Source organism: Tamandua tetradactyla, chromosome 6 (genome assembly GCF_023851605.1).
Source record: "Tamandua tetradactyla isolate mTamTet1 chromosome 6, mTamTet1.pri, whole genome shotgun sequence".
NCBI classification, from domain to species: Eukaryota; Metazoa; Chordata; class Mammalia; order Pilosa; family Myrmecophagidae; genus Tamandua; species Tamandua tetradactyla.
In genome coordinates, this window is record NC_135332.1 from 5,093,177 (window position 1) to 5,116,055 (window position 22,879).

General features: G+C 55.4%; 1 protein-coding gene and 1 long non-coding RNA gene across 5 annotated transcripts in view; one reads left to right on the forward strand and one right to left on the reverse strand.

The window, feature by feature from the left end:
* SCN4A (sodium voltage-gated channel alpha subunit 4) overlaps nt 1-15,285 on the reverse strand; it is a 29,833-nt gene extending 14,548 nt beyond the window's left edge. The window contains exons 1-13 of one of the 4 annotated variants that reach the window (XM_077163573.1): nt 15,013-15,285; nt 14,803-14,921; nt 14,569-14,658; nt 14,239-14,367; nt 13,741-13,832; nt 10,934-11,230; nt 10,095-10,158; nt 9,750-9,891; nt 8,832-9,041; nt 8,096-8,246; nt 6,300-6,538; nt 4,359-4,532; nt 3,101-3,457 (exon numbers count right to left, since the gene is read on the reverse strand). In XM_077163573.1, the coding sequence (XP_077019688.1) occupies nt 3,101-3,457; nt 4,359-4,532; nt 6,300-6,538; nt 8,096-8,246; nt 8,832-9,041; nt 9,750-9,891; nt 10,095-10,158; nt 10,934-11,230; nt 13,741-13,832; nt 14,239-14,367; nt 14,569-14,658; nt 14,803-14,921; nt 15,013-15,285 (2,337 nt within the window). Of the gene's footprint in view, nt 1-3,100; nt 3,458-4,358; nt 4,533-6,299; nt 6,539-8,095; nt 8,247-8,831; nt 9,042-9,749; nt 9,892-10,094; nt 10,159-10,933; nt 11,231-13,740; nt 13,833-14,202; nt 14,368-14,568; nt 14,756-14,802; nt 14,922-15,012 lie in introns of those variants that run through there. The other 3 variants (XM_077163571.1, XM_077163570.1, XM_077163572.1) reach the window with 3 other exon arrangements.
* The window catches only part of LOC143687010 (uncharacterized), a 30,734-nt gene continuing 18,860 nt past the window's right edge, over nt 11,006-22,879 (forward strand). Inside the window, exons 1-2 of the long non-coding RNA XR_013177354.1 lie at nt 11,006-11,245; nt 12,984-13,069. This is a non-coding gene — a long non-coding RNA (uncharacterized LOC143687010). The remainder of the gene's footprint in view (nt 11,246-12,983; nt 13,070-22,879) is intronic.

Genomic DNA, 22,879 nt, shown 5'->3' on the forward strand with positions numbered 1-22,879 from the left:
AGTACCTACTTCCTCGTGTTGCCATGAGAATTACACAATTGACGCCGGTAGAGCACAGAGCAGGTGCTCAAACATGTTGGTTACTATGTGTGCAATAACAGAGAATTGTGCAAGATACAGGGAAGAGTTTGATTAACTCTGAGGCCAGCTCCTTCATTTTATGGAGAGGATACTGAGTTCCAGGGAGATGGGGTGACTTGCCCAAAGAGCAGTACGGCCGGGACTAGAGTGCAGGTTTTTGGACATTGTGTAACTTTATGGAGCACTATTCACTTAGACTACAGTGTGAATGGCACCCTGGAGGTGCACGGCACAGCGGCCCTGCCTTCCACCAGGCCCCCTTCCATGAAGCAGGGGAGCCAGTGTGTGTGGAGCCACCACTGACCCTCTTCTCCATGCCCTCTCACTGTCTGGCTTCCACCACTGCTCTCCGAGATCTTTTTGCCATTGTCTTAACTGCCATGTTAACGTAGCATCTTGAAAAAAATTCTAAAACCACCTTTGGAAGAATGTGTTGGAGGGGTTCCTCTCCCAGTCCCGTGTCCCCTAGCCATGTCCCCTAGCTACTTCACTGCCTTTTGTACCCCATCAAAGTTTGTTGGGCTTTCTTTCCTCTCTTGGGGTGGGGGAGGGGAGAGGCGTCCAGTTGCCAGAAACACATCTGAGCTGGGAATTAGCTGCTCTGTGGGTCAGCAGGGTTTGTACACGGCTCCTGCCAGGGCCAGAAATAGCTGCCTTAGGCGAGGCAGGGGGTGGAGGAGGTGGAGGGGAGGGGGGCGGACGTGACACTCTCCCCTGGCGGCGGCACTGTGGTCAGTTACGTATGACTTAGTCACTTCCTTTTCTTCACAATAACCCAGAGGAAGCGCCCAAGTGCCATGGGCGCAGGGGGCACGGGTCCCCATGCTCCCTGGCTTGGCGCCCGAGTGCCCTTTGGCAGACAGACACCTGCTTCCGTGTGGCCTGGGGGTGGGGGAGGGGGAGGGAGGAGACAGTGCCTTGGACACTCACAGTGCCATCCTCCCTCGGCCACTCTACACCCCCTGAGCAGACCAGGAGAGCAACAGAGCTGGGCGGGAAAAGGGTGTCAGTCCTGTGCACGTGTGTGTGTGCACAGTGGGAGGTGGGGGCGATGGCCCACCCTGCACACAGAGGCAATGCGAGGCAATGCTGTGGACTCAATCCGGAGCCGGACAATTGGATTCAATTCCTAACAGACCTCCTGTGACTTTGTTTCCTCATTTATAAAATCGAGATAAAATAGCCTGTCCCTCATAGGCTGGTTTTGAGAATTAAAGGAACTAATAAGCAGGAGGTGCTGGGTGATGCCACAAAAATGCCAGCTTTCAGCCCCGTTGTCGCTGCTGTTGGTGCTATTATTTTTCTGGTTACTTTTATTATCGTGATTATTATTATTAGGGGTGACACAGGGCCAGGCCCTACTCCCAGCCCAGTTTCTCTCTGGCTGTGCAGTGCTGGAGATAATGTGACCTGCCCACAGGGCCAAGAGAGGATTAGGGGCAATGCACCTAAAGCCCTACGCACAGGACCCGCACGAGGCAGGAGCCCCCAGCCCTGGAGCTGTCACTCAGACGGCGGGTCCCTAAAGGCCATTCCCCAGCCCCCCAACCCCCATGCCTGCAGCATTTGACCTCCCTTGGTCTTGGGGGCCAAGCGCTTTGCTGAAGACTTAGATATGCATTGTGTGCTCCCCACAACCACCATCACCATCACCCCCATTTTCTCAATACCCCCATTTTCTCAATACCCCCATTTTCAAGATGAGAAAACTGAGGTCCAGAGAGGTTAAGTAACCTGCTCAAGGATTCCCAGCCAGAAGGTGGCAAAGCGGAGACCCGAAATGATTTTGAGTTCACGCACACAGAAGCAGAACCCCCAGGCCCACCCCCACCACGGAGCCTCAAAGTCACCCCCATTCCCTAAAACGTACATTCAGGACTCAGCCCCTGCGACGTCCCACTCCCTAACTTGTCCCACAGTCCTGCCCAGGCGCTTTCTCCTCTCTCCCCACTCCCCAAGTTGCCTCCCGCCCCAAGGGCAACCGGCCTGGGTTTTCCTCTCTAGCTGTTCCTGGGGGCTCAGGACCTCATCCCAAGGTCTCCTCCTCCGGTGGAGGTGACCCCTTCACACCGGGCTTGGCCTCCGCCCCTAGTCGTAGCTCAGCAACATCCGAGCCGCGCTGACCTAGCAGCCCGAGGATTCCACAGGCCTTTGAGGAACGTGGGACATGCGTCCTCCCACCCCGCTGCCCAGGACAGCGCCAGCCACTGCAGGGGGCAGCTGGGACCGGCCTGTTCCCCGACGGGCCACTCCCTAAGCCACAGAAGGTGGCAGTAGTGATGCTGTTTACACCATCTCTGGGTTCTCCCAAAGCTTTGGGCCTGATTCTCTTTTTTCAGAGCCTGGATCCCACAGGCCCGGGGACAGAGGAGTACAAGACGACGCGAGCAGGACACCAGGCTCGTGGGTCCCAACCCCTGGCTGTGCCTTTCTGCACTCTATCTCACTCCATCCTCCTGGCAACCCTGCGAGGCCTCTGATATTTTCCTTCCATTTGACAGCTAAAGAACGCGGCTGGACCAGAAGAGGGCAGTAGCTGGGTCAGGGCCGGCCAGCTGGTGGTGACAGAGCTGGGACTGAACCGAGGCCTGACTCCATCGTCTCCATCGTCTTAGGACTTTATCGGAGCCACTGGGCTGAGACAGTGCTATTCCCAGTGCATCGCTGCGGGGCCTGTTAGAAATGCAGAGCCCCAGGCCCGGCCCCAGAGCTGCTCCCTCCGTCCCTGGGGCTGGGGGCTGGGAGGCTATGCTTTCAGAAGCTCCTGGGGGATTCTTAAGCATGTTAAAATTGGAAAACCACTGGGTTAAGCCACCTAAAGTTGCCACATGGGGGCAGGGCAGGAAAAAAAAAAAAAAGCAGCCAAGTATCATGAATTCCATACAGTGGAACTGACTAGGAAAAAAGGCCCTGGAACGACAGCCTGATTTGAAGGGACTAAAGGCCTGGGGCACGTGGCAGCGGGGGTGGAGCCTGGCGCGGGGGCTGGGGGGAGGGCCCAGGGTTTGGCCGCACTCACCACCAGGTTGCCGATGACCATGACCATGAGGAAGACGGTGAGGCACAGGGCCTGGCCGGCCACCTCCATGCAGTCCCACATGGTCTCGATCCACTCCCCGCACAGGATGCGGAAGATGATGAGGAAGGAGTGGAAGAAGTCGTGCATGTGCCAGCGCGGCAGGCTGCAGTCGGCAGCGATCTTGCACACGCAGTCCTTGTAGCTCTTGCCGAACAGCTGCATGCCCACCACGGCGAAGATGAACACGATGATGGCGAGCACCAGCGTCAGGTTGCCCAGCGCCCCTACCGAGTTGCCGATGATCTTGATGAGCATATTCAGCGTGGGCCACGACTTGGCCAGCTTGAAGACCCGCAGCTGCCGGGCAAGGGGGCGGCGGCAGGGGTGAGGGAGGCCCGGGACCCCCGAGGCCCAGCTCCAGGGCGCCCATCCTTAGGAGGTGGAGGTGGACCCAACAGCTTGGACGCCCCGCCCCCACACAGTGCTCCCCCACCCCCGGGGAGATCTGAGGCCTCTGCTTGCCCCTCTGTTAAATGGGCGCATCCACATCCTACCACCTCCACTCTTCATGTGAAGGAGAAGGAAAGCTCTTCTCCGCTCGAGATACAGCCTGAAGTATTTACAAGTGAAATGACATGTTGGGTTCTGCTTTAACATAGCAGATTTCCCAGGTCCAGGGACCCCCTGACAACCAGGGCAGAACCTGTCCCCTCCCATTAAAAGTTGGGGATCGGGGAGAAACTAAAGCAATACATTGTTGACTGCTGCTGAAGCTGAGTGACCTTGGACATGGGGGTTTGTCAGTGTCACCATGCTTTTGTACATGCATGAAAGTTACTATAATAAAATGTAAAAACTAATAAAAGTGCTGCTTATGGGGCTGTGGAGACAACACTAATTCCAAAGTCCCAATCCCACCACTAAGGGGCTGCCAGAGCCTCTGTCTTTCTGCATTATGGGGTGAAGTCCCTGTTCCACTCCCACCCAAAGTCATTATGGATCGAACCCAGTGTCAGCTCCAGGGGCTGTCATTTTGGTCCCCCGGGGCAGCCGTGTGTGGTAAGGAGGGAGGGCGCCTTTTTTCCTACTTTACAGCTAAGAAAGGTTGGGAGAGATGAAGTGGTGTGCTCAAGGGCACAGGGACTCGCCCGCCCAGACCTCTGGTGTCTCATCTCAGATTTCTCCTCCCCCCACCCCCACGCCCACCCTTCGTACAGCCTCACCCGGGCCCCAGCTCAGCCCCCAGGGCCTCACGCACCAGACGGAAGGAACGCAGCACGGACAGCCCCTGGACGTTGGCCAGGCCCAGCTCCACCAGGCTGAGGGTGACAATGAGGCTGTCGAAGATGTTCCAGCCCTGCTGGAAATACTCGTAGGGGTCCATGGCAATCAGCTTCAGCACCATCTCGGCCGTGAAGATGCCTGTGAAGACCTGCGGGTGGGGTGGGGGACCCGGTCACAGAGCCTTAGGGAGCACAGGGCCTTAGGAGGCCCCCAGCCCATTCCGGCCTCCTAGCCAAGCCTGCAGGGGCCGAGGGGAAGGGGCAGGAGCCTCGAGGGGGCAGGGGGCGGCACCCACCCCCACAAGCATGTATCTATGAGCTTGTGTGTGTGTGTGTGTGAGCACATGTATGTGTGTGTGTATGCACGTGTGTGCATGGAATGACCATGCAACAGGGCAGAGGTGGATCAATTTCTGGCTTGTGGCCAAGGACAAGTCATTTAACTTCTCAGGGCCTTGACCCAAACATGATAATATGTGCCATTCACAGAGAGCTTCATGGGTCACATTATGACCCTTTGGTATCCCAGTGTCTGTGATGTTAGGAAGGATTGCCACACTCGTGCCACAGGTGAGGTCTGCAACACACAGAGGCTGAGCGGATGGCTCCAGGTCACACTGCCATGTGGGGATGGGTCAGGTCTCAAACCCAGTTCTTGGGGTGCTCAGTGCCTTCTCCTGTCTATACCCTGTGCCTCTCTACCCTGGTTGTCAGGGGGTCCCGGGACCTGGGAAATCTGGGTGGGCTTAGAGGTCTAGGGGAGGCCAAAAGGGGACAAAGTCCAGGATCAATGAAGAAGCCCAGAGCGGCCCCCAATCGCAGACTCAGAGGTCCCTGAAAGCTGCTGGGACACAGCACTCCCCCTCCTGCAGCCACCAGCTGCCCTGGGTCCACAGCCTGCCTGGGCACATGCTGAGCCCCTCCCAGGAGCTGTCTCTGGCCACAGCAGGTGCCCAGACGGCAGAACCGTGTGGGCTGGGGGCGGGCAGGCCGGGCCCATCACGCACAGCCCAGCAGCTGCACCGCTGAGGCCGAGCGCGTCCTTGCCCTCCAGCCCAGCCTGGCCATGGCTGCCTAGGGCACCTCCCTCGGGATAGAGTCACCTGCCTCTCAGGCTGGAGGTCCAGGATCCCTGTGTGATTACTGCATCACCCATCAACCCCCGTCTTGCCCCAGGCTCCAGTCTCACTTTCCCTAGGATCCCTCACCCTCAGGGGCCAGGGAAGCATCTTGCCCATTGGCCATCCTGGAAAACTGCAGAGGGAACGGGGAAGGGTGGGGCAGGCTGGAGGAGGAGGCGGCTTTTCCCCTTTGTCAGGCTCTGCTAGGGGCTGGCAATGAGGTGATAATGCCTCTAATGGGCAAGGATAAGCAGGCGGATCAGGACCAGAGCCTGTCAACAATAGTGGAACAGGGCCTGCCGGAGCAGAGCAGAGCAGTGGGGCCCAGCCATGCCAGATAAGTGGGAGGGAGCAGGGGAGCGAGGGCTGGGGAACTCTTCCTGGGTGAGTGTGGGCCTCTTGGGCCTTGGGTGCTCATGGCTATATGCCCCACTTCCAGGTTCCCAGGCCCTGTGACCATCTCTGGAAGTGTAGAGTCTTGTCACCAGCAGCCCCTGCCTCCAGGCTGTGGGTGCCCTGGTTCCCAGGCCCCCAAGGAGTCCTGACCTTAGCAAGCCCAGTAGCCCACACCCACTCTCCCTGTCCCCAAATACCCTGACACCCAAATCCCGCATCCTAAGGGTTGCCCCGCGTATCTCCCTCGTACACCAACTCACAGCCCCCATAAGCAATTAGCGCCAGGCTGGTCCCCTGGCCCCTCATGGTGCCCCCTGCTTCCACCCAGCCCAGACCATCCCCTCGGGCCGCCCCCCTCAGCCTGCGCGGGCACGGCCCCCTGTGGCCCTCGCGCCCTACCAGGTTGCCCACGGAGAGCACGTGGTCGAAATGCTCGGTCATGGGGTAGTGCTCCATGGCCATGAAGAGTGTGTTGAGCACAATGCAGATGGTGATACCCAGGTCCACAAAGGGGTCCATGACGATCAGGTGGATGACGCGCTTGAACTTCACCCAGGGCGGGCAGCAGTCCCATATGAGCACTTTGTGGGCGCACTTGTACCACCATGGCGGGCACTTCTGGTGGGCCTCTTCCAGCTCTGGGAGAGGGGTGGCAACCGACACCTGACCAAGGGGCCCCGCCCTCTCAGGGGCTCCTCCACTTGGATCTCCTGGCCTGCTTCCCAAGCCCGGCCCCTGCCAACCCCTCAAGCCCCGCCCCCTCACAGGGCCTACAAGCTCCACCTCTCAGGTGACCCCAAAGCCCCTCCCCCTATAACTCCGCCCCTTTGCTGCCACCCTCAAAGCTCCACCCCTGAAATCCCGGCCCCTTAATGCTCTGACCCCCAAAACCCCACCCCCTCCAAGCCCCGCCTCCCTCCAAGCCTCCCCACCCCTTGGTGCACCCCACCAAGCCACATCTGCCCTTCAGTGAGGTCTGGCCACGCACACCCCCACCCAGGGCTCGAGGCCAGGGAGACTGGCCTAAGGCCCTGGGAGGAAGTCGCCCCTTGCCCTGGACTTCCAGGCCCCCCACCGCCGAGGGAGACATTGGCTACAGCCGTGATCCCATTTAAGGGCCACAACAAACTTAGGAGGGGATCCTATCAGTAGTACCCGTTCCATACTGGAGTGGGTGACTGCCCCAGGGCTGGGTGCATGCCTGGGAAACTCCCAAAGGGGGGGCCAGGCTGACTCCCACCCCACCCAGGAATTAGCACCCCAGCCTCACTCAAAGCCTGGTTCCTGCAGGTGCCCCAAACAGTGTCTGAGCCAGATCCTTCCCGGGCAGGTCCCAGCAGGGGCAGGCTGGAGTGGCTACCCCAGCCAGCCCTGTCCCCCCTACAGGCCCTGGGGCCTTCCCTGCCAGGACACACAGACAGACACCTGGAAGCCTGTCATACAATACAAGACCAGGTGCCTGGTGCAAAGGCACAGAGCTCTGTAGGACCCTCAGCCCATGCTGGCACAAGGCAAGCTGGCCTGGAGAGGGGCCTTATCTCTTCTGCTAGATTCCTCCCTCCTTCCCCCTTTCCCTCCCTCCCTCCCTGCCTCCCTCCCTTCTAACTTTCCTTGCTCCCTTCCTCACCCCTCCCTCTTTTCCTCCCTCCTTCCCTCACCCAGCCTCTTTCCTCCCTTTGTCCTTCTTCCCCCACTCCCTCTCATCTATTCCCCCGCCCACCCATCCATCTGCGGGTCTCCCCACACCCCACCCTTGTTCCCTCACCCTCATTCTTCTCCTATGACTGGGCAGGGGGAGAAAGGGGTGAGAGTGGGGTGGGGGAGGGGTCTGGCACTCCAGCTGGGCATAGTTTGGTCTTTCACCTTTAACTCTTGCCCAGAGGACACTTGAGGAGCAGGATCTCCGGATTCCGGCCTTCCTGGTTAGTATTCTTAGCCCGTCCTTCCCCGTTGCCTAGGCAGCCCCAAGGTCCTCCCGGAAGCCCCCAGTTCCCGCAGTGACTGGGCCTTGCAGCCAGGACTGGGCCAGGTGAAGCCAAGACTATATATATCCCGGCCGTTTCTTCGATGCCAATATTAAGTGACTGTCTTCCTGAAGCTGGGCCTGGCCAGGCCCTGCCCCACCTCTCAGGAGCCTGAGGGCTGCAGGGGCAGGACCAGCATAGCCGGTGGGGGTGGGGGTGCCGGGCACCCACCTTCCATGGCATCCGAGATGGCGCTGTCGGCGCTGCAGCTCTGCCGTGGGGGCTTCCCCCCCGCCGAGGTGTCCAGGCTGCCATTGCGGTCTTTGCCGTGGGCTGGGCCCCCACCTGCCTCTCCGCCTTCCAGAGCCTGTGCGGCCTCGGCCTGCCGGGCGGGAATCAGCTCTGAGTCAGAGGGATGAACTAACTGACTCTCAGAACTTCTTCTGAGCCCTTCAGGGTGGGGGCCCCTCTTCTTAACCTGCGCTCAGCCCAGTGGAGTGGGGTAGAGACCCAATTTTGGTGGGGGAGTCGGGGCAGGGAAGGGACCAAAGTGATCGAGGAGGCCCTCAGTCCCCTGCGCTTAAAGGGACGATGAGAAAATGGGGAGCTGCCCCCCTTGTCGGGACTTAGACGCTCCCTCAGCACGGACTCCTATGTTGGCCAGAAGGAGAATCTTCAAAACTATAGATTTTTGAACTGGAAGGACACTTGAGGTTTAACTATTGTGGATTCCTTGTTACATATAGGGAAACTGAGGCACAGAGCAGGGAAATACTCTTTCAATGGCATAGATGTCACTGATCCCACCAAAGCCCCCAGCCTGGGGCCTTCTGTTCCCCCCGCTTTGCACCCCTCACCACCGTGTGCCCCCCACCCCCAGCTGCCTGGAGAAGGCAGTAGCAAAGCAGCCCAGGCGGAGGGGCAGGGAGATCCCTGGATGCATGGCCTCCTATCCCTGAGGCCAGACCTTCTCCTGCTCCTCCTGGTGCTTTTTTAATTTCTCGAGCATCTGCTGAAACTCCTCCTCTTTCTCCTGGTCCTCGGCCAGCGTGGCCTCGTTCTGCTCCGCGTACGCCATGGCCACCACTGCCAGGATCAGGTTGATGAGATAGAAGGAGCCCAGGAAGATAATGACCACAAAGAAGATCATGTAGGTCTTGCCAGCTGCTCGCAGGGTCTGGGGGCGGGGGCAGGGGGACGGGGCATCACACGGTGTCCCGCCTCCGCCTTCTACATACCCACTGCCTGAGGGGCTAAACACAGAGGGCCCTGGGGACATGAGGACCTCTGAAGCAGGGTATGGTCACCCTTCACGTGTGGAGCTGCTTTCCACGGAGCTTCAAGACATATCTTGGGGATCCCACCTTTCTTGGGCTCCTGCATCAGGGAGCCCTGCGGATGCTGGCCTAGCATCCCCAGATTGAAAGCCAAGGTTGAAAATGGTGAATATGGGCTTTGGGGTCAGCTCCTTCCTAGCTTTGCCACAGTGCCTGGCACCTGGTCGGGATAAGACAATGACTAGCTGTTCTTGCCAGTATATCACCATCATGCATGTCAGAAACCCCGCCAGGGACAAGAAGGCACTGCTGCCTGCCCTGCTAAATAAATGTGCATGGACAGAATAGACTTTCTCAGGTGCCCCGTGGATCACCGGGAGGCCTGGGGGTTCCTGGGCCTGAGCCTGCACCCGCTCTTAAGGCCAAGGTCGGGGAGGAGCTGGGCAGATGCCCAGTGTCAGAGGGGGGCCCAAGAACCTTCAGGGGGCACTGGGAGACTCCCATGGAAGAGGAGGTCCCTGTTTCAGGGGCTCAGCCATCCTGGGGTAGGCCCCTCCTGGGCCTAAGGGGGCTATAGGGACTGAGGGTGGGAGGCAGGGCAGCTGTACCAGTTGGAAGAGATTCTCCCAATAGTCTTGGGTCATGAGGCGGAAGAGGGCCAGGAAAGCCCAGCTGAAGGTGTCGTAGCTGGTGTAGCCATAGTTGGGGTTCCGCCCAGCCTTAATGCACTCGTAACCCTCGGGGCAGTGCCTGAGGAGAGGATGGGGGATGGGGTTTAGCGAGGGAAGGGAGCTCCAGCTGGGGGACAGAGATAAAGGAAAACTCCCTCAGTCATGCCTGTGCCACTATCACTCCCATCCACCCCAGGTCCTCATCCCTAATCAGCTCCCATCTTCCCAGGACCCTGGGGCTCCCTTTCCCTGCCTCCCTGCCCCACCCCCAGCATCACTCACCCAGCGTCACTGCTGTTCCCACAAAGCAGGGCATCATTGGAGCCCTCCAGGAAATAGAAGTTCCCTTTGAGAGTTAGAGGCCACAGGGAGGCATGTCACCCACATATTCATGCAGGGGCGCATGTACCCACTGCTCGGTACACCAGGTGGATGTCCTCCGGGTGCTCCTTCCCCCTCCTCTGGGGCAGCCCCAAGCCCCGCTGCACAGCCCTGGCCTCTGGGTGGGCCCACGGCGAGGAGCTCAGCTCCAGGTGGTGATAGTGCCTAGTGGGAAGGCAGGAAGCAGCAGGGGCCCAGCAGGGAAGGGAGGATTGTGTGCGTGTGTGTGTACAAGGTTCTGCCCTGGACACTTCACGGAGGGGCCGGGGGGGCTGGGATCCAGAGAGCCAGGCTGAGGAGGTGGCACCCTTTCCTAGTTGGCAAGCAGGCATGGGTGGGCTCTGGTGCTGTGTGAGGATGTGTGCGCACCTTGTGTGTGGGTGGCTGCGGGGTCTGGGTTTGCAGACCTGATGTGGGCATGGGGTGGTGGCCCTGCCAGGTGTGAGCATGGAGTGTGCTGACTGAGAACAGGGACCACATCTAGCTTAGGGATTAGGGACTAGAGGCCGTCACTTTTTATAGGGAGTGCTTTAAGATTTTCAAAGCAAAGTTGACATTTGTTATCACACTAACCCTTTGAGGAAGGCATTGCAGCGAGGGCAAGGGACTTGCCACAGGTGTGGCGCTCAGCCTCGTGCTCTGATTCTCAGCCCAGTGGGCCTTGCTCTTTGTCTCCCAAGAGGCTGAGGAAGGGGCTGCCCTGGAGCCCACCTGCTTCCCCCCCACACCCTCCATGTTACCTTTGTCACTGATGTAGGCGTCCCAGTCAAAGGTGAAGTTGCTGACCCAGCCCGCGTGGGTGTTAAACGTGTCGTTGCCGTACCACGTGTCGTTGCCGTACCACGTGTCGTTGCCGTACCACGTGGTGTTGGTGTCGTTGAAGGGGGGCGGCCAGCGCACACACTTCTGCCGCAGGTTTCCCATGAAGAGCTGCAGCCCCACCAGGGCAAAGACGCTCAGGCAGAAGACGGTGAGGATCATCACATCCGACAGCTTCTTCACCGACTGGATCAGGGCCCCCACGATCGTCTTCAGCCCTGACCGCAGAGAGGGTAAGAGTATTGGGGGGCTCTTGCCCACTCTATCTCCTGCAAGGCTTGCTTTGCTAGGGGCCGCTTCCCGGAAGCCTTCCCAGATTAGCCCCACCCTTTTCTCATCACATCCTCAACCTGGAGCCTTCGGATTGCCTGAGTCTCAGCCACTAGAAAAACGGACTGTCAAGTCGTGATGGGCCTGGCGAGCTCCACAAGGCACAGAGGGGAGCTTAATCAATGTCACTAGGCCAGCACTCTCAGAGTGTGTTCCACAGAACACTAATCTCCCAAACTGTGTCCCTAAAGAAAGGGGATCAACATGTTTGGGAAACGCTACGCTCTGTATTCCACTCTTGGAGAATCGTGTAGATTACCCTATTAAAGGCTCTGATACGTCCTGCAGAAACAAACAAAAACTGTTTAACTTTGTTTAATACCACATTTCCTTATTTGACCAGAGTCCTTTTTCTTACAATACCTATTAACATTCAAGGAGCAGCAGAGTTCACCCTAAGATGCTCTAGACTGACCTTGAAATATCCCCGGCCTCTGCCCCTTGGACAGACAAGGCATAAACAATTCTTAAGGAATTCCAGGGACAGTCCTATCACCAATGGAAGAGCCAGAACTACTTCCTTGGGGGCTAATCTTAGTGTCTGTTGCTTCAGTATTAGTTCATTTCCCTTTCTTATCCTGATATAGAAAACAAACACACAAAGCCTCTTTATAAAAACCCTCTGGGCCCTGCAGCTCTTGAGAGCCTGGCCCAGAAGAAAGGGGATGTGGCCTTGGCTTGATGCTCATGTGCTGTGGCCTCCTGGAAGCATTTCACCTCTCAACGTCTCACCTTGAGACCTACGATATTTTCCAGCTTTAAGACTGAAGGATTCCCCTCCCTCCCAGAGCCTGTTCTCCTCCCTTTATGGATTGTTTTCCTCTCCACTGACAGAACCATCTCCAATTCCTCCACAGGCCTCCTGTGCCGATTGGGAACTATTATGCACCCCCACAAAAGCTATGTTTTAATCCTGACCTAATCTTGTGGAACCAAACACATTGTTTAGGGTGGGAAACTTTGATTGGAGAGTTTCCATGGAGATGTGACACACCCAATTGTGGGTGCAGCTTTTTATTAGATGGAGGTGTGATTCCACCCATTTAAGGTGGGTCTTCATTAGTTCACTGGAGTCTTTTAAAGGGGAAACATTTTGAAGAAACTTCAGAGACAGAGCCGACAGCCAACATGAGAATCCAGACTCTTGCAACTGCAGAAAGTAAATACCCCCAGGGAAGCTGTTTGAAACCAGAAGCCAAAAACCCCAGCAGACACCAGCTGCGTGCCTTCCCAGCTGACAGAGGGGTTCTGGACCCATCAGCCTTCCTTCAGTCAAGGTATCTTTTGGATGCCTTAATTTGGACAATTTTTATGGCCTTAGAACTATAAACTTGCAAACTAATAAATTCCCTTTAAGCCAACCCAATTTCTGGCATATTGCATTCCGGCAGCTTTAACGAACCAGAATGCTTTCCCCCACCCCCACCCTATTTTCCCACTGGATTATACTTCATTTTGAAAATATAGGAAAGAATTCTAGAGTGACGTAGAAGTATCACCCATGATTCCTGACCTGCAAGAATAAAAGTCATCCATGCCCATTCACACCTTGGAATCCTCCATATCTCCTGCCTGTTCCTGCCACCTCCACTCCCCCACCCCCTCGAGTTCCTCAAGGTCTCTCTGCCTCTTTCTCTCCAGGTCTCTGAGTCTTCCATAATGTGGAACGGGAGAACGTGAAGGAGTGGATCCTACTGGCAGGCGGATGAGGGGTGACACAAGGTTAGGTAAGTGTGAGCCTCAATCCACAATCACAACAAAGACCTATGCGCATGCTTTGGGACTCTGTTTTGTGTTTCTTGGTACGTTACTTTGGAATTGTCCTGGCCCCACTACTCCTGACTGAGTCCCGAGGGCTGGGGCTCTCTGCACTGGTTTGCTCTGTGTGTCTCTCTCCAGGGGAGGTTGCTGTTCGGGCCAGTTTGCTTCTTCTATTGAACACACACTAACAAATCACAGACTCTGTGCCTGGTGCTGTTCCAAGCGCCTTAAAGATGTTGAGACATTAATTCTCATAACAACCCTTTGTGGGGAGGAGGCTATGTTCACCCACATTTCACAGTAAGGAAACTGAGGCACAGGGGTTCAAACCACAGTGAGGAAGTGGAAGAGGAGAGAGTCGATCTAGGGTCCCTGCACTCAGCCACCTTCCTGGCTGCCTCTCAATCACTCATCTCTCTGCAGGGGCCCCTTCGCCTCTCTGGCCCTGGGGGTCCCCCTGTGCCAGCCTTTAGAGTGGGCCCTGTGTGCACACAGCCGGGAGTGCTGTGACCCCAGGTCAGGCTCCCAGAATCGAGGATGGGGTTGCAGGCTTGGCATGGGGGCGTGGGGCGGGGGTGGGGTGGGGCTTGGGGCGGGGTGTTGGTCCAGGCAGAGGGTCCCTGCGCCTCCCGGGTACCTGGGATGACCGTGATGGTTTTCAGTGCCCGCAGCACCCGGAAGGTCCTCAGGGCTGAGATGTTGCCCAAGTCCACGAACTCGGTCAGGTACCTGGGTGTGTGTGGGGGGATGGATTGTAGGGCAGAAATAGGGGCTTTTCCAGGCCCGGATTCCCAAGGATTCCTCATAGTGGGGGTGACCACAGGGTGCTGGGGGGCATCCCCTCCCCCCAGGGTTCCTCTTGGGGCCTGAGAGTTGGGAAAGCCTGCAGGAGCTGGGGGTGGGAGTGTCAAGGGGAGCCACCGTGGCTAGACGTGGAGGGGCATCAGGAGAGCTTCAGAACGAGACCCTGCAGGCGGCAGCTCCTGGAACTGTGCAGTTCACAACCCGCCCCATGGACCGGGTGGCCTCTGCCATCTGCCCTTCTGCGGGGGTTGGCCCAAGCAGCTGCCCTCTTTGAGGCCTGGCCCCTTTCCCTCACCCCCGCAGCCCCAGGCTGCCCTGGGGCCCTGCTCACGCCATCATGATGACGCTAAAGTCCAGCCAATTCCAAGGGTCCCGGAGGAATGTGAAGTCGTCGATGCAGAAGCCTCGGGCCAGCATCTTGATGAGGGACTCAAAGGTGTAGATGCCTGTGAAGGTGTACCTGTCGGGAGAGGTCACGTCCGGGTGGGGTGCGGGCGGGGGGCGGGGCGAGTCTCCCGGGGGGCGGGGTCGCAGAGAGGAGACGAGCCGCCCGGGCGCCGAGGACCCGGATGACGGGCGCCGAGGACCCGGATGACGGCTGCATCCTCCCGGAGGACAGCGTCCTCAGAGGCCCGGCGCCCCGGGGTGGGGGGAGACTTACTCCACGTCCTTGGACCAGGGCGGCGGGTTGCTCATGGTCATGAACACGCAGTTGGACAGGATGGTGACCATGATGAACATGCTGAACAGCGTTGGCGTCACGGTCAAGGAAAGTCAGGGGGCAGGTGGGAAGGGGAGGCAGACGGAGGCTCCTCTCGCCCAGAGCACCCCGCTCTGCCCCCCCGGACCCCCAGCTCCCAGCCCCGCGCCCACGTGCCCCTCCGGGGCAGGATATGAGTGGATGAGCACCTTGATGGCGCCACGCCGGACCACGCTGAAGGGGCTCAGCAGGTAGAGAGCGGGCGTGGCGGAGAAGCGGAAGATGGCCTTGCCCTTGTTGAGCACGATGAAGGTCTGAGGCAGGGAGAGAGCCTGTGAGGCCTAGGGACAGACAGACACATGGGCCACGGACAGACAGGCAGAGGGAACCCTTCCAGGCCCGGACCTTCTTGTCGCTGTAGTAGGGGTCCAGGTCCTCCAGGGGGATGCCGATGACCTCCGGCGGAGGGTCCCCGTAGATGAGGGGCAGGTTCTTGCCGGCCTCCAGGTCGCTGCGTGGTTTCTCTTCGGGCTCCTCGATCTCCATCTGCTTGTTCCGCAGCTGCTGGGCCTCCTTCTCCGCTGCCCGCCGTTCTATGGCCGCCAGGGACTCCCGGGTGAAGGGGCGCAGGCACTCGGGGCCCAGAGGCACCAGGGTGGGCAGAGATGGCCTGGCCATCCTTGCATCCTGGGCTCAGGGGCCAGGAGGGTGGCGGACGGCCGGGGCAGCTGCAGCGGGCAATCCGTGGGGGACTGGGGGGCCACCCCGCCCTGGGCCTGCGGTCCCCCCTGGCCTCCTGCCTGGCCAAGGGCAGGCTGGGGAGGTCGGTGCACAGGCCCTGCCTGGATTTGGAGATGTGCTTCCAAGGCCTGGCTGCTGCTGCTGCTACTACAGGGGGCTGGACACAGGGGCATCCCCCCTACCCCTGCCCCATGCTGCACTTCCCCCAGCAGTGGGATCTGCTGTCTTCAGGACTGACAGCAAACCTGACGGCTGCTAGATCTTCTTCGGCTGGCTGTAGAGATTTGGGGCCAAAGCCCCAGTGCCCTCCACCACCTCCTGGGCCCAAACTCTAGGAACTGTGTGGCTTCAGCCTGCAGGGACAGAGAGAGAACCACAGCTGTCTGTGCCCACATAACCCCTACCTCACAGTGGGGTGGGAGGGAGTCAAGGGTGAACTGTGGTAGCAGGCCCAGAGGGATGGGCTGGGGTGAGGGATCACCCCCAGTGGATTGGTGGGTTGGTGGGATCAGACTAAGGCAGGAGTGGCACATGGATTTCATCCTGAGGGTGGACTTGGATCGACTGGTACAGGCTGCCTGGAGATGGGGCAGAGCAGATGCAGTGAGAGAGACTGCTGATATTGATTAGTGATGCCTGCCAGGGGCACAGGAGGGCAGAATGTGATACCTATGCCCCTATTTGCCATCTCCAACCTGGAGGGAAGGGAAAAGGAAGATGTGGGGCTCCAGCATCCCCTTTCCAGAGCTTTAGGGAAGCTTGGCTGAAGTGGGAGAGGGAAGGAGCCCTGCTGAGGCACCGAACATCTCCCCCTGTGGGACCTCGCCCACTAGGCAAGCAGGGAGCTGATTCAGGGTGTGCGAGTGGGGCCATGAAGGGCAGCCTTCAGAGGCTGACATGGAAGGGAGGATACAATAAGAAGACGGGAGACAAGGAGACAGACAGTTCCAAAATGGGGGCAGGATGAGGGCTCCCAGGCACCACTTTTGGCTAATGGTCCCTGCATGAACTGAATGGGGGAGCCTCGAGGCCTGTGAGAACTTGTCTGAGGCCTTGTGTCTCCTGGGCCAGACCCTCGGTCTCCCCACTGCGGCCCGACCCTCCTGAGCCTGTTCTCTGTGCCCCGGAGGTGGTGGGTCGCACTGGTCGCCAGTGTGGGGAATGACCCACATCTGCAAGTGGGCTCAGGGAAACCACTGCAGCCCAGTCACACACGGCCACCGCCGGGTCCTCCTGGAGCCACCCCGCCACCACAGGGACCCCTGGATTGGAGTTTGGGTGGGGGGCAGCCCTCTCACAGCAGCCCAGATGCTCGCTGCAGCGCCTCTGCCCCGGCCAGCGCCTCAGGTTGGGTCAGCAGGTGGGGAGGGTGGCGGGGAGAGGCGGGAGGCTTTGGGCAGAGCCGGCCACTCCCACCGGGACGGCTCCCCAGCTGCTCCCCACCCCAGCCGTGAGCCAGGGCTAGTGTTTCCCAGGGATGGTTCTACTCGCTCCCGCCCACCCCGTCCCTCAGCTGCTCATTGGCCCCGACGTAAGCGTGGGCATGCACACACACACACACACACACACGTGCACACGCACATTTGCCCAGCCTGAACCCCCCACCGCTTTCCACAGCCTGTCATACACCTTGCCACCTTCATCCCCATCACAGAACCTCCCCCAGCCCCAATGCCCATCCTCCGCCCTCCAATGGAAGACACGGCTGTGCAAGGTGGCCTTGGAGGGACCCACGGCTCCTCACCCACCCAGGTCACAACTCTTGCTTGTCAGCAATCCCCGGCTCTGAGTACACTGCCCATTCTCCCCTTCACAGGAACAGAAAGGGACCCCCAAAAGCAGAGTCGCACAGTCTGGCTCCCATCCCCAGCGCCCCTTGGCAGCACCTCTCACCTGAGCCCCCAGTGGCTCCTGCGGAGGGACCCACTGGTTTCCCTGCTGACCTTCCTGGCTCCTCCCCAGCGCCTCCCAACGCTCACCCGCTTCCCTCGCCGCCCGCCCCTCCGGCGCTCTTCCCGCCCCGCTCGGATGCGCCCCCTGCCCTGTCCCTGAAGACGCGGGTTCACCGGGGCCTGGTTTGCAGCCCCGGGCTCTCTGCCCAGTGCACACCCATGGGGACAGACTGCCACATGTGTTCCCGCTGCCCTGGTGGCCCCAGATGCGTGCGGTCGGGGCTGCGTCTCATGTGCAGCCACAGCCCTTCCTACAACCGTAGTCAGTTCCCTGCTCCTGGGGTTGTCTGTTGATTTGTCTTCCCCACTTAAGGCCCCAGCGGCCCGGGCTGGGTCACCGCTGAGTCCGGGGCCGGCATGTTGGCGCATGTCTGTTCCCAGGCCGTTGGCCGCTCCCGGGCCTCCTCTCCACCGGGGCCCTCCCGGGAGCCCCGGACCCACAGACGCCACAGCCCACCTGGCGCCTCCTCCTGCTGTTCTCCAGCAGGCCCCCAGCGGGACTCCACGCCCCTACATCCTAAACCCCTCTCCTCCTGTCCTCTTCACCAACCCTGAAGCCACCTCATGCCCGGACTGCTTGCGGAGTGAGGGAACAGCTGCCCCCATTGGCCAGGTCGAGGCTGCTAGAAGCATCCTGGCGGTACCAGAAGTCAGTTCCCCAGCTCTGCTGATCCTCCCCAGCATCTGCCCCCGCCTCTCCATCCACCGTGGCTGCTGCTGCTCTTTCACCCCTCACCTGCTCTCTTCAAATAACCTCCCACCCGCCTCCCTACCTCCTGCCCGCCCTGCAGCTCCACTCCAGCTCACCCTTTACATTTCTGGAACCACAAATCTTGCTTAACTCCTTCACTGCCCTCCCACTGCTTAATAGTTATGTTCAAACTCCTCTGCATGGCTCTGAAGGCTGCCCATCATCCATCCCTCCCTTGTCGCCATGCTATTCTGGTTCCCCTGTGCACCTGCCCTCTGGCCATGCTACCTTCAATTTCACAAATGGGCCAAGCTGTTTCCCACCCTGTTCCTTTGCTCAGGGCTGCCCGCCTCCTGAAGTATCCTTCTTCTTTGTGTCCGTGAAAAGCTTCAATTCATCCTTCTAGACTCAACCTGCCCAAGAACCACCTCCTCCAGGAAGTCCTCCCTTGGCACCCTGGACAACTGGGTCAGCCCCTGCTTTGTGTCAGCTATGTGCCTAGTGCTCAATAAGAGCTTATTGAATGAATTAATGAACAAATGAACTAGTGGGATACTCCACTCCAGCGCCTTTCTCCTTTAAGTGCACCCCGAACCTAAATCATAATCAGAAGCCCTATCACCTCTGATAGCACCGCCACAGACACTCCTCTCTCCCCCTTGGGTGCTATAATCCTTGGACTTCTTCATGTACTCCGTACTTTGACCCTGGACTTCCTCCCTCTCTATCAGACCCCTTCTGAGGTCACCTCCCTCCTTCTCTAGCCTCAATTATACTCTCCAGCATTATACTCCTGCCCTTGCCAACACCTTCAACTCCTGGTCTTCTCTGTCCTTCCATCGCACTCCTGGGAAACCCCAGCCTGCACATCCTCAGCTCTGCTTTTATTGAGTCAGCACTGAGCAGCTGCCTGTTGCTAGAGAAAAGACACGGCCTGGCTGGCTTCACGTTGAATTTGTGGCTACAAACTCCAGGTTTATAAATCTGCCCAGAAAGTACAGGTTTCTCTGGCAGGTTCATTTTCTCACTTTTTTTGAGAGCAACTATTTCAGGTTTTCTCTTCTCTCTTCAACACTCTTCCTTCCCCACTCCTCCCCATGATACTTCCAGCTGATGACCCTGCCTTATCCTTCATTGAGAAAACATGGGTGTTCAAGAACTGTCAAATCTCCAGAATTTTCTCCACTGCTCCCATCTCCTTTTCTCATCTTGTTAAAACAGAATCATCATCATCATCATCATCAAAAACCAGGCCCTAAAAGATGGAAACAACCCAAGTGTCCATCAACTGATGAATGAATAAATAAAATGTGGTCTATCCATTCCATAGAAAACTATCCAGAGGTGGAAGGAATGAAGTCCTGAAGCACATGACAACACGAATGAACTTTGAGAACATTCCGTTGAATGAACTGTCAGACACAAAAAGACAACTATTGTATGATCTCATTAATATGACCTAATTATAATATGTAAACTCATTGTTCTAGTTGGCTAGCAGCCGGAATGCAATATACCAGAAACGGAATGTCTTTTAAAAAGGGGAATTTAATGAGTTGCTAGTTTTCAGTTCTAAGGCTGAGAAAATGTCCCAGTTAAAACAAGTCTATAGAAATGTCCAATCTAAGGCATCCAGGGAAAGATACCTCAGTTCAAGAAGGCCAATAAAGTTCAGAGTTTCTCTCTCAAGTGGAAGGGCACGTGGTGAACACAGTCAGGGTTCCTCTCTCATCTGGATGGGCACATGGCGAGCACGGAGTCATCTGCTATCTTCTTCTTCTGGTTTCCTGTTTCACGAAGCTCCCCAGGAGGCATTTTCCTTCTTTGTCTCCAAAGTGCTGGCTGATAGACTCTGCTTTGAGGTGCTGCAGCATTCTCTGCTCTCTCCGAATCTCTTATTCTCCAAAATGTTTCCTCTTTTATAGGACTCCAGTAAACCAATCAAGACCCACCCAACTGGGTGGAGACATGATGTCCCCTAACTGTTGACTAAATCACATCATCCAGGGAGATGATCTGATTACAGTTTCAAACATACAGTATTGAATAGGGATTATTCTACCTTTATGAAATGGGATTTTGATTAAAACATGGCTTTTCTAGGGGGCATACATCCCTTCAAACCAGCACACTCATAGACATATAATCTAGAATATAGGTTACCAGGAGATAGAATAAACTAGGGAATGGGGGGGGCAGTTGTTAATATGTGCAGAATTTTTAATTAAGTTGAACTTGAATGTTTGGAAATGGATAGAGGGGATGGTAGCATGTTTTTGTGGGCATCATTAACAGTCCTGACTTGGGTGTGGATGGGAGTGACAGGGGAAGTTTAGAGTCATGTATGCCACCAGAAGGAAAGCTAGAAGTTAAAACATGGGAATGTATAACTGTCAGTCTTAGGGTGGGTGATACCTGTGATCAACTGTTCAGATGTAAAAAAAGTCCTTTCACTTGCTAGAACAAATTACAACACTGTACAAGGACTTAATAGTAGAGTGGTATATGGGGAAAAAATGTACCTATTGGAAACTATGGACTATATTGACAGTATAGCTGTAACATCATATTTTTTCATCAAGAGTAACAAATGTACCACACTAATACTAGGGGTCAATAATGGGTGGGTGGGGGTATAAGGGTATGGGAAGTTTTGGGTTTTCTTTTTTTAATCTAATTTTTTCAGAAGTGATGAAAATGTGCTAAAATTGATTGTGATGATGAATGCACAACTATGTGATGGTACTATGAGCCATTGATTGTATACTTTGGTGGGATTGTATGGTATCTGAAGATATCTCAATAAAACTGCATTAAAAACACACACAAACACAAAAACCCCAGGCCCTCCACTTGGGCTCAGGACCTCAATCCCTCCTGCCTTCCCTAGAAGCTCATTCCCTAGTTAACTTCTCTCTCTATCAAGCTATGAGCAGGCTTCAGTGTCTCCCACTTTTAAAATAACATCAGTAATGACAAAAACTACCTTCCTGGCTCCACACCTCCCTTCATCCATCAACCTATTTTTCTGTTCCTGTTCATGGACAAACTTCTTGGAAAGTGTCTACACCAGCTGTCTCTACTTCTTTACCTTTCATTCCCTCTTCAACCCACTCCTGCCTCGCCGTGTTCCCCCCACTGAACTGAAATGGGTTTTTTTTACATTTTTTTAAATTAATTAAAGAAAAAAAGAAATTAACACAACATTTAGAAATCACTCCATTCTACATATGCAATCAGTAATTCTTAACATCATCACATAGATGCATGATTATCATTTCTTAGTACATTTGCATAGATTTAGGAAAAGAACTAGCAAAACAACAGAAAAAGATATAGAATGTTAATATAGAGAAAAAAATAAAAATAATAATAATAGTAAAAAAAAAAGACACAAACAAACAAACAGACCAAAAAAAAAAAAAAACCTATAGCTCAGATGCAGCTTCATTCAGTGTTTTAACATGATTACTTGACAATTAGGTATTATTGTGCTGTCCATTTTTGAGTTTTTGTATCTAGTCCTGTTGCACAGTCTGTATCCCTTCAGCTCCAATTACCCATTATCTTACCCTGTTTCTAACTCCTGCTGGTCTCTGTTACCAATGACATATTCCAAGTTTATTCTCGAATGTCGGTTCACATCAGTGGGACCATACAGTATTTGTCCTTTAGTTTTTGGCTAGACTCACTCAGCATAATGTTCTCTAGGTCCATCCATGTTATTACATGCTTCATAAGTTTATTCTGTCTTAAAGCTGCATAATATTCCACCGTATGTATATACCACAGTTTGTTTAGCCACTCGTCTGTTGATGGACATTTTGGCTGTTTCCGTCTCTTTGCAATTGTAAATAACGCTGCTATAAACATTGGTGTGCAAATGTCCATTTGTGTCTTTGCCCTTAAGTCCTTTGAGTAGATACCTAGCAATGGTATTGCGGGGTTGTATGGCAATTCTATATTCAGTTTTTTGAGGAACTGCCAAACTGCACTTCCACAGTGGTTGCACCATTTGACATTCCCACCAACAGTGGATAAGTGTGCCTCTTTCTCCACATCCTCTCCAGCACTTGTCATTTTCTGTTTTGTTGATGATGGCCATTCTGGTGGGTGTGAGATGATATCTCATTGTGGTTTTGATTTGCATTTCTCTAATGGCCAGGGACATTGAGCATCTCTTCATGTGCCTTTTGGCCATTTGTATTTCCTCTTCTGAAAGGTGTCTGTTCAAGTCTTTTTCCCATTTTGTAATTGGGTTGGCTGTCTTTTTGTTGTTGAGTTGGACAATCTCTTTATAAATTCTGGATACTAGACCTTTATCTGATATGTCGTTTCCAAATATTGTCTCCCATTGTGTAGGCTGTCTTTCTACTTTCTTGATGAAGTTCTTTGATGCACAAAAGTGTTTAATTTTGAGGAGCTCCCATTTCTTTCTTTCTTTCTTCAGTGCTCTTGCTTTAGATTTAAGGTCCATAAAACCGCCTCCAATTGTAAGTTTCATAAGATATCTCCCTACATTTTCCTCTAACCGTTTTATGGTCTTAGACCTAATGTTTAGATCTTTGATCCATTTTGAGTTAACTTTTGTATAGGGTGTGAGATACGGGTCTTCTTTCATTCTTTTGCATATGGATATCCAGTTCTCTAGGCACCATTTATTGAAGAGACTGTTCTGTCCCAGGTGAGTTGGCTTGACTGCCTTATCAAAGATCAAATGTCCATAGATGAGAGGGTCTATATCTGAGCACTCGATTCGATTCCATTGGTCGATATCTCTATCTTTATGCCAATACCATGCTGTTTTGACCACTGTGGCTTCATAATATGCCTTAAAGTCCGGCAGTGTGAGACCTCCAGCTTCGTTTTTTTTCCTCAAGATACTTTT